The sequence below is a fragment of the Austrofundulus limnaeus genome, unplaced genomic scaffold, assembly GCF_001266775.1.
Source record: "Austrofundulus limnaeus strain Quisiro unplaced genomic scaffold, Austrofundulus_limnaeus-1.0 Scaffold57, whole genome shotgun sequence".
Taxonomy (NCBI): domain Eukaryota; kingdom Metazoa; phylum Chordata; class Actinopteri; order Cyprinodontiformes; family Rivulidae; genus Austrofundulus; species Austrofundulus limnaeus.
The window spans coordinates 1,796,306-1,807,684 of NW_013952459.1; the positions used below are offsets into that span (position 1 = coordinate 1,796,306).

The following is an 11,379-nucleotide window of genomic DNA, read 5'->3' on the forward strand; positions in this document are numbered from 1 at the left end:
TAATAGACCTGGGAAGTGGAAAGTATTAGTGTTCTGCTTCTTCTTCATCGATATTTTTTCTTTTGTAAAACAAAAACAATAAAATACATTTTAGAATAAGTTCATGCCCACTTCTGTGCAATTTAGTTGCACTGCAGTCATTTCCTTTTTGTTTTCTGAATTTATAATATATTATCACTCATGTAGCAGATTGATGATGTTGTTACAGTTTTGTTCCCAGTGGCAACAGTAATTATTCTCAACTTTACTGAGAATGTAGGTAAATATGGAAGAGTGAGCAAGTGAGAGCTGTTTTCATTTTATATRTATGGAGAGAGAGTTCTTGCTTTTTCTTCCCCTGGTACTCCTGTAAATATGAATTCAGTGATGGAAGACGTCTAATTGAATTTGAGATACACAAGGAACTGTGGCTGGCTCATCATACCATTATTAACTCCAACTTTTCMAAAAGGATGTGTCTGAAGGACATTATAGCTAAAGTAGAATATTTTGTGTAGCCAGCAAAGTGAAGGTTGTAATGCATCACCAAATATTTAAAATAGATTTAAAATCATTTTATCTGTCTTGACAGTATGATGAATAAACAAAATGACTACATCTAAACTGCTTTTTCCTTTCTTGTAGGCACATTATTCACATTCAGTGTGACCGAGTGAGGACAGTGAGTGATTTGTTGCATTTCTCAGTGACAGAAGTGCTTTGAATTTACAAAGAGCCAGTCCTGATGTGTTTTCCAGTGCACTGCAATACTTCACTATAATAATGATGTGTCATTTATAAGCTGACATGCCATAAAAGGGATCAAAAAATAGGAAATAAAAGAGAAAATATAGTTCAGTGTTAAGTATTAACTAAGATGTCAAGAGCTAATGAAACACGAACAGACACTATAAAAAAGACTATGACAAAATAAAAATTAAAAAAATGGTAATGCAGATTGATAATTTACATCTTTTCACTCACCCCATTTATTATTTAATGGCAATGGTGAGATGTATTTCAAAGGCAAGTGTTATTTGTCCAATAAACTAGAAACCTGGACAGCACAAATTCTCAGACTGAGGCTCTAACTTGAGACTTTATTTTATTTTTATCCCATCCATCCATCCATCCATCCATCCATCCATCCATCCATCCATCCATCCATCCATTTTCTTCCGCTTATCCGGGATTGGGTTGTGGGGGGCAGCAGCAGAGAGACCCAGACTTCCCTCTCCCTAGCCACTTGGGCCAGCACCTCTGGGGGAATCCCAAGGTGTTCCCAGGCCAGCTAAGAATCATAGTCCCTCCAGCGTGTTCTGGGTCTTCCTCTGGGCCTCCTCCTAGTGGAGCATGCCCAGAACACCTCACCTGGGATGCGGCGTCCAGGAGGCATCCTAACCAGATGCCTGAGCCACCTCAACTAGCTGTTATTTTTATCCCAATTTAATCATATAATTTGGTGTAGATTTTATATGAAGTAAATGCTATTTGTTTTTGTACTTATTTGTTTTTTGTAATATGATGTTTTTTGGGATTATTTTTAACAATGCAAATGAAGGCAAGCCCATGATTTGGCCAAAGTCAATGTCAGAACTGTTGAACAGGTGTGTGCCTTGATCCCTCTGCTGCACTTGAGTCAAAATAACCCCCAAGACCTCATTTTGAAAACAGTTGGGCTATAATCTAAAGTAGAATGGCCCATGTAGATTATCTATACTAAATTGGTCCAGAGGCTGCACATTTTAAGGGAACGTGGACTCTTTTCTACTTGAATACCCCAAATGTCTGTGTCAGAAAGCATGGTCAGACATGGATTGGCGGTATGTTATAGGGGTCTCATTGTAAAGCTAAAGCAACAAATTGAGAACATTGTTAAAATGTATATGACATYCATGGGTAGAAGGATCTTCTCCTCCTTTTGGACTATTTATGAAGGCAGTCTTTGCACTTGTTTACAGAGTCCTTCATGATCCCTCGCACATTGTGCCCCTTTCGAGTTTTATTTTCTACCTTCAAGGTCTGATTTGATTTAATTTGACAAYTGTTRCAATGTATTTTACAAACAAGTTTAATCAAATAAATTAAACTTAAACTTAATTAAATAAAAATGTCCAAAATTTGAACAATTAAGTCAAGGTCAACCATTTAATGTGAATCTTCTTGACTTCAYGAAACTTACCAGTAACATGGCTAATTAGCTAAAACATTTACTTTCATTAAGGAGAYATTAAAGACGTGTAATGGTATGTTGAATCAATTATTCTATCTCCTGCTGGTACAGCAGGTCATACTATAACTTTAAACCTAATTAGATCACTTACTAATGAATTTGTGAAGTCACAACACAGCATCAGCATTGAAATATACTCATGGCAAGCACAATATGAGGTCTGAAAGTCAAATTATGTGTTAAAAAATCTACTTATAATTAAAATAGTTTTTAATTTGGCAGCTTCACCTTTTAAGTTATGCATACAACTTGGTTAGGTTTTCTTTTTTAATATTATTTATTTAAAAATCATTAAGTAAAGGAAGAAAGTTTTTGGCATCAAACAAAAACCATTTTTGAAATTAGTGCTATCATTCATAAATGGAAATTAGTTGCTTGTTTTCACTTATTTATTTATTTCTTAGTTTGTTTGTTGTCTGTTTGTACTTTGTTTTGTTTTTTCACCTGTCATGAAACCACTGACAGAAAATAGACACTGCTAAAAATGATTTAATGAATTTCTCCATTTATGACAATACTGTTGTTTTCCATCTTCCTAGACAAATTAATTAACGCTTTTATGTGTATGCAATATTTTTTGTTAATTATAGGAGTTCATATTTACTTTTTACTTCTAATCCTTTGTAAGATTGCATTATACAGTTTGTTTGCCTTACTTTTGCATATTAATCAAGAAAAATATGCAAACCAGTCAACCTTGAAGTGATTTATAGCTACATAGAGCATGTTTTTAGGAATAATTATCAAATTTTCATCAACATATAGATATTTGAGGTAACATTATTAGTGGCTTTCTTTAAAATACATACAAAAAGACATGCAAATAATGGTAATACACTAAAATGCATCTTGCACAGTAAGTCATTTGTCTTTCCATCAGACAGCTGCTTCAGTGCTGAGTCCTGCTCACGGCCCACTGTGGTCCCTGTGAACACACGTGGACTTTTTTTTTTTCACTAAGACAAAAAAAGAGGGCTGCCCTTTCATTGACTGTGACAGCAGGCACACATCCGTCAGTGTTTGGACATGATGAAGCATGTTTAGGTGAGAGTACAGYAATGGTCAAGCTGACTGATTTAGAAGTGAGAACTGTGCTGATGTAGATTCTCAATCACCCAGGACAGGACATGGTCCAAAAAGGTTCAAAAACAAAACAGCTTTTGTACTCAGATATTTTTTTGTGCATGCAGTGATTTGATATAATTTTATACTTGGTAACAAAATATTTATTTTGTGCTTATATCAGGAAAAAATACACTAGTTGTTTATATAATTGATGCAATTTTACAGTTCATTCTTTTTAGCTTTAGTTGTGTAACCATGCATTATAATTTGCTTTGTGATTCACAAATGTGCGTTTTTATTAATTAATTTTATTTCTTAATGCATATATTTTAATGYGTTTGTGATAATTGTCAGTGCAGCAGAATAGTGACATTTGAGATCATGTTTTTTCTTACTGTATACATGACAATAAACAGTTTTAGAACTTGAACTCATGCTATGTGCCCTTTCTTTTGCTTTAGACAAAGACGGAAAATTTAAAAAAAAGTATGACTTTTCATCTTTTCAAGTGCTTCTTGAAAATAAATTAGAAATAAAGAAAATGAAAAGCAATTAAATGTATTATACTACTTATTTTTTATCCCCCTTTTATCTTTGAGTGTTAATGTTTSTGATTGTCAGTGCTATGTGTTTTTTGATCTAGACCACACAATTAATATTTTACTCTACACACATTACCAAAGAGGTGGTATGGACTGAATTCAAACTAGGTAAAATAGTAAATTGTGCCCCATAGATTTGCCTGGTGCATAAATTCTATTTAYATTTAGCTCAAAGATTGAGCTAGAAGTTAAGAAATTCTGACAAAAATGAAACGATCTGTGTGATTTAGGCCTTTAGTTTGAGATTGTGCAAGATCAATGCACAAGATAATCAAAACATGTGCCTTCCCCAGGGGAAAAAAAAAAACATTATGTATGGTGCATGTCCTTTCCCTGTGGGTTTCCAATCAATTTAACATGGCAAACATGTCTAGCTGCTAACCGTGCAGTGGTTAGTCCAAGACATGACCCAGCATAAATGAATGTAAAACACATGAACAACACTGTTTTTAAAGCTTTATWCATGTTCCAGCATACCACATGTCCTCAGGTATTAAATTGAACTTGTACCATTTTACAGGAAACAAAAAACACAATTGACAGAATTACAAACGGTCATTACAAAAATGCTGGTGGAAAAACTAATGCCTTAAAAAAAATAATAAAATTTTCTCTTAACAAACACCAGCATGAATAGCTTTCTAATTCTTCAAAACAAAAGTAAATAAAAAAAAATCTGAGAGACTGCTACCCAGGTTGTGAAAGATTATGCTCAGCTGCAAAACCATTCATTTAATAGGACATTTCTTGCTCTGGTGTATTCTTAATTGCACTCTGAAAAACATGCAACAACATCTGTGATTGTCTGTTTTTTTAAATTAATTGTTTTAATCTTAATTTTTTTTTTCAATTTCAGGGAAGAGGCCTTGATGTCGACGTACTTTGAGACTGTGCAAGACCTGCTTGCRTCTTTTGGGCCTGTTCGTGATTGTTCCAAAGACAACGGTGGCTGCAAGAAAAATTTCAAATGTGTGTCAGATCGACAGTTGGACTCATTTGGCTGCATGGTAAGCAGGCTTAGATAAAATCATGGTAGAAATATACTGTACGTATACAATAGTTTAATGTCACAAAAGCGTTTTTAATATAAAAACAATTGTTTGCTTTTTTAGTATGTCACCTATATCAGATCACTATTAGAAAATATTCGTGTTGTTGGTCTGCATTGGGGTATTTATTTGCTCTTTTATGGAGAATGAATTCAAAATTGAAACATAGTCTTACTTTTTCTCACTAAAACACTTTTTTTAATCAATTTTTAAATTTCAGCAGGGTTGATGCAAAATGCTGAGAGGTGCCTGCTCAGGGCAGGCATTTATGTTGGGGTATATTATGTGAAGTTTGTCTTCCCAGTTTATGGTTCAACAGGAAATAGGTTGTTGCGGCCTGTCGGGAACCTCAAGGTTGCAGRCCAAAGAAGATTTGCTAGGTTATTTTAAAACCACCCGTGCATTTATTCATTCATTTGTTTCCCAAACCGCTTAGTTCATTATAATGTAGAGGTTGGAACAGTGGGTACAGACATCCCAAGGTGTTTCTGTCTCAACTAACTCCCTCTATGTCCTGCTGGGCAGACACTCACCATGCTGCTCTCTGGACAGCTTGGCTTTATAATCCTTCCAGCAAGACCTGGCAAGCCAATTAGACCTCTGAAGGGACCTGCTCAAGAGGTATTCTTTGCAAAATCCCAGTTCCACTTCCCTTTAATTCTTTTTAATGTWGAGAGTTTCCTTTTGGATTTCCAAACATTAGGCCTAATCCCTGAAAAGAAACCTGGCTACCTTTAATTTAACCACCTGCATTAGCTTGTTCTTTTAGGACTGTGATCACTCAGGACTCGTGGCCACAGATAAGATGGTAAGAGGGGAGAAAAGGATTTAGCCTTGCCGTGTGGCTCAAGGCTGCCTTTACTAGGAATTCTACAGCAAATAAATCACTGCAGAAGCAGCAACCAGCTCAAAGTCGATTTGACATCCTCTATGCCTGTGATTCATCAAAAACAGTCTGAGATACTTAAACTGGTTTACCTAGAAGAAAAATCATTCTATCTCAGTTTATTACCTCATAACAAATAATTGAATTACTGTCCTATATATATCTTGTCACGTGTACTTGTTCTGTGAAATGCATTTTTTTTTTATATTATACTGTTTGGTATCTGTTTAAAAGCCTAATTGTTRTGATTTACCAGTTACACTGTCAGCTAGACTGACTGAGCATTTGTAAACTAGTGAGCAGGGGGTGTTGACAACAGATTATTAGGGGACAGTGAATTGTGTTCCACTAATAATGCTGGAAACAAGCCTTCAGGGGCAACAGATAGGCTGCGCGTGCAAGGCTTCAAGCTTGTCGTATTTCATGTGTTTCGCCCCTAACAGTGCACGATGTGTCTCCTATAGTTTTTGTTTTGGGGAATTCATATTTTCAGCTTGCGACAAAAAAACACCCAACAGCCAGGAAACTGCCAAAGGAATAGACAGCAAGTAAAATGAAAGGTAATCCAAGACTGCTGCACCATCTGTGCAAAATAACTGATTAAAAGATTTAAAAATGTATAGCTGACACGTCTTTACAAAAACCTAAAAAAACAAACAAACAAGAGAATTTATATTTATTTAAGTTGCTTTCACAATAGCATGTCTTTTTAAATGTAAAGGCTTTCGTCTACCGTGATAATGGCAATAATTTAAAAAAAATGAATTTTTGACATGTCATTAAAAATAGTACATTGGTGTTTTCTTCCTTAGACACACACAGGGTAAAAACACCGATGACTCACRCTTTTTACACTGTTTTGAAGAGAGCCTGTTTTTACACGGCTTTTTACAGATTTAACCATCTATGACTATGTTTGAGTTTAGTTTGGGAATTGCTCAAATTAGTAACACCCCTAAGAAAATGATTGAAAATACAAAGAGGATTGTTTTGCTAAAACACAAACCGCCTTATTTTTCTTTTGAGTTGTTGTAGATTTATTAACACAACTGTTGGATATGTTTTTAGTTTTTTTTTTCTCCTTGTTGCTTCATAAAACGTGGTTTGACTTTAGATATAATGCTGTAAACTACAGTGCAACAGAGATTAAGCCATGGCATATTATAAAGCAAAGGGTGACTGTACTCTTTAGCTTTTTGACAGCACAGAGCAGGACTGCGTTGTAAAGTAATTAAATTGATGAGCCATCCTAATTATGGGAGGGCGGTTCTGTGAGTCATTAGAAGCTTGGATGAAGCTATAAATCGATGGKTCTTTTTGTTGTTTGTGTTGATCTAAGACAAACACACACACAGAGCTGTTTTGTTGCTTTCCTCTTTTCATCGACTTGCAACTGAAACAAGTTTGGATGCATCATCTTTTTGAAAATGCTGTGTAGCTGTTTTGAGGATATCTTCCCCTTCTTGTCATGACACATAGARCACTCTGTCTTGTGCAGTTTTGATTAGTGCTGATGGTAAATGATGAATAACAACTAGATTTGTTGAATGCAGAAAACAGACACACTAAACACATATGATCAATTACTGTATGATTCAAACTGTGTTTTGCTGTCTGATCTATATCTCATTTTCCACAATTTGAATCCCACCGCGTTACTGTGAGGATTAATCCATATTCATAGATTAGATTCATGTCTCTAGGATCAAAATCATAATAATAATCCACTCTTGAAAGTATAGGAGCTCCTGTTGTGTAGCGTCATGCAGTGGTGATATCTGCCAAAGACGATATCAACGGTTTTATTGTCTCTTCTAAACCTCTGTTTGAGTCTTTTTTTTTCTTTTTTTTTTCTTTTTTTTTTTACTGTGCTAGCAAAGCATTTGCTCTATGGGTAATTCATTAAAATTATGCATGAACAGTGATGGAGCACTGTGATTTACAAATAGAGCTGGGCTTGCAGCAAATTCAGCTCTGGCATTTTCCCTGACCAGTTGAATATTCCCACAACTTGCACACATTATGTGAGGACATTTCAAATACACAGGTAWGCCAACACTAGCTAAACTGTGGAGGGGAGGTCCACTACTGTTTTTCAGAAACACAAATAAATACATAGTTAGTTAGATAGACTTGAATATAACTAGACTGAATCATGCCTATCCCATCCACTGTTAGCATCTGTGACAACATGAAGGAGCAACWCTGGTGACCATAGAGGGCAACAGCTCATTGCAACTATTTGATTAACAGCAAGCCCAACTGGATCTGTGTCACATTTTTTGTAATATTTTCCAATTAAATAATAGAATTGTTAAATGTGTTAATTTCATTCAACAATCATGTGAAATAGCTTGTTATATACAAGAGAAATATGCAATATAATCAACAATGATCCAAACCAGTAATTGAAAAATTATGACTCACCATTATAGGGTATATTTATTATTTATTACCTGTCATACACATTATTATTATTATTATTATTATTATTATTATTATTATTATTATTATTTACCGGTCCATAATTAGAAAATGGTTACTGCACACCACGTGTTCCAGAATTAAACTTGCCTCCATTGATAATGTCTTATCATTTTCTCAACAGGTCAGGTTTAATGAAATACAAACCTAAAATAGTTAAATATATAATGTTGTTTTAAACTGTGTGAATATTGCTTAAATCAGAGGCAAAATCAGCTTGTAATACTTAATAAGTAGTGCTAAATTGTAGCATGATTCATCAGAGTGCTACACTCTGTATAGCAACATGCTACAGAACCTATATGCTGCCAATTCAATAATAAACAGTGATTATATCAGCTTTATTAGCTTATTTAAATTTTAAACTGTTAAAWTATTAACTTCAGTTCTAGTCAGATCACAYCCACATTGAGRTAAATAAGATTAAATCTGCTTACTTGTGAAATGAGACAYATTCCTTTTTCTCTTCTGTTCACAGCACAAAGCTTTCTGGCATTTCTATTTACATTAGATAGCTGATATATGCAATATATGAATGAGGAATAATGATTTTGTTAATATTATTAATAGTTTTTATTTTATTTTTTTTATTTTTGCTATTTCCACGTCATTAGTCTTCTTCTTTTGCTATTTTACAAACATGTACAGTAATGTTACATTCAGACTCTTGCCCATTCTGCTTAGTCTCACAGCTTCCACAGTAAATCACATGGTCAAGTGCAAAGCTCATTCCAGCTGTTATATATACCTCTGTGATTCAAGCTCTTTACCTCTAAAATTTCACTTTTTATTTCAAAAAGAGCAGAACCTAAGAGAGGACATGCTTAAAACAATAGTTATCAAAACTCCCATGCAACGTGTTCTTTCCTTTTGTTATTTTAGACCTCATGCAGCTGAAAAGTGAGATTTAAACACTTTCAAAAACTCTTTAAAAATAGACTAAAAATAATTCATTAGCGTCTCTGTGTGCCACTGATCATTGTTCAGACAAAAACGATAGACAAAGCCTTCTAGTCTTCAAAGATTAACTCACAGAATCACACAGTGATTTTTTTTTATTTTACTTTTTTATTGAGTTGGTGTTATTTCATGCACTCTTGTCAGAGTGGGTGCTAACACAGAGCAGTGACATGCCACACAGAGGGCTTAAAATCCATTATCAAAGTCTGTCCCTCAAGGCTGGCTGCTGCTCTTAAGGCAGTCGAAATGCATTTGCAACGAATTAAATTMAAGTCGGCGCCAGCTCCGAAGTTCATGATTGTTTATTCTAGTTTGCCTGTGTTTCCTCTCTGCTTCTGCTGAGCCCGAGATGGTGTCACTTTATTCTTGTAGTCACTGAGTTTACACACAAGCAAACAGTGATTTTAGATGATTAATGATTTTTTTGTTTGTCCCTTCCTTTTTTCATTACTAGTCTTACAACTTGCCTACATTATGCAGCATGTTGATGGTTTGTACAAATATGTCATATTTCAATTGTTTGTAACTGGGAACCACGTACTGTAGAAGAGATGAAGAAGAATTAAACTACATCACTTTAGTTATCCAATAGCTTCCCGAAGATAATAATAAAAAGGTACAAAGTGCATCAGTTCAGCAATAATCAGACAAAACCACCTGCCAAAGATTTTATGGGCAAAAACCGCACTGACCCATTTGAGTACAGACCAGGGAGTTRTAGGAATGTCTTGTCAGGCACCAGATCCCCTGGTTTCCGAGGATTTGCAGGGAGAAGCTTTGGAGGATTAGACTTGTTCCGACATATCATGTGGACGGTCAATGTGTCGGTGATGTAGGAACCCCCTCAGGTTTTTGTTATGTTTCTCAAACCATTCTTGAACCAGTTTCCTGGTGTGTTATGGTTTGGATTTATGCTGTATGAGTCTGCAGCTGTTGGGGGAATGCTACTGGGGGTACATTTGGTCTGYGACAATTTCATATGGATACTACATGCCAAAGTAACATCCACATAAACACCAGGATTTAGTTTTCCAGCAAAACATAAGCCTTTTTTTTTACTTTGTTTCACAGTTATAAATTTTAAAAATCTTGTTTTTGTTCCCTTCTTTTCAACTTGTAGCACACCTACAGGACAGGACTGGCCATCTGGCAGTATCCCTGCGGGCCTGCATGCCTTTTGGGCAGAACAACTGTGTTATCGGCTAACTAGCAAACTAAACAGGTTGGCAGAATTTGTTTAAGGCACTGAGATGAACCCAGCCTTTAAACCCGTTGACCTCTGTTCCTTTAATAAATTATTCATCTGCTAAAAAGTTGTTCTTGTGCAAAAATTCTGTTCAAAATACAAGTTCCAGGGCACCCAAGGACAAATTGTTCAGGCAGAGGTCACTGAATGACCAAATTTCAGACTTCATGAAATTTYCGGTTGCATCAGCAGAGTAATCAGGACTGTGGAAATTGTAAGGCAAAGCTAATGATAGGCTGTCTGGCTCCATAATATTAATGTGGCTCATTTCTGAGGGCTTCCATTAGTTTTGCACAAAACRTTCACAATTTCTTGYTAATTTAAGTATTCTCAGACATCAAATTAAAACAGAAACTGGTTGYGCTCAGAAGACATACTGTTTAATTAAAGTAACTCCATTAGCACCCTTTTTTTGCATTACAAGATTACACATTGCATATATACAAGGAATTTTAAAAGGAAAATGTCTTCTCAAACACTCAAAGTTGAGCTTTTATATCCACAGTATGTAAATAGTTCTGATTCAAACTTGATATTTCATATTTTGCAATTGATGAGTCAGACTTTCTTGTTACATATTGAGTGACCTTGATTAATAGTTCCATAAACTTTATAAAGGTGTTTTAAACTTTTAAAAAGTTTGTTTAAAGTTTAGCACACAGTAAATGAAAAAATAAGGATTACTTTTAAGGCTTGTATTCATACAAACTGTTGAARYCATCTCTCATTGTTGCAGTTGTGTGATGAAAATTGTCATTTTGTTCACAGCTTCAAGTCTTCCACCCCTTCCTATCACATCCTGCTCCTTTCCATATAGCATATCTTACTATGTGTGTGTGTGTGTGTGTGTGTGTGTGTGTGTGTGTGTGTGTGTG

The 11,379-nt window shown here is 35.1% G+C and overlaps 1 protein-coding gene across 1 annotated transcript in view; it reads left to right on the top strand.

Annotated features, from left to right (window-relative positions):
* astn2 (astrotactin 2) overlaps positions 1–11,379 on the top strand; it is a 259,339-nt gene that overhangs the window by 148,140 nt on the left and 99,820 nt on the right. The window contains exon 11 of the mRNA XM_014009306.1: positions 4,736–4,886. Coding sequence (XP_013864760.1) covers positions 4,736–4,886 — 151 coding nt within the window. The remainder of the gene's footprint in view (positions 1–4,735; positions 4,887–11,379) is intronic.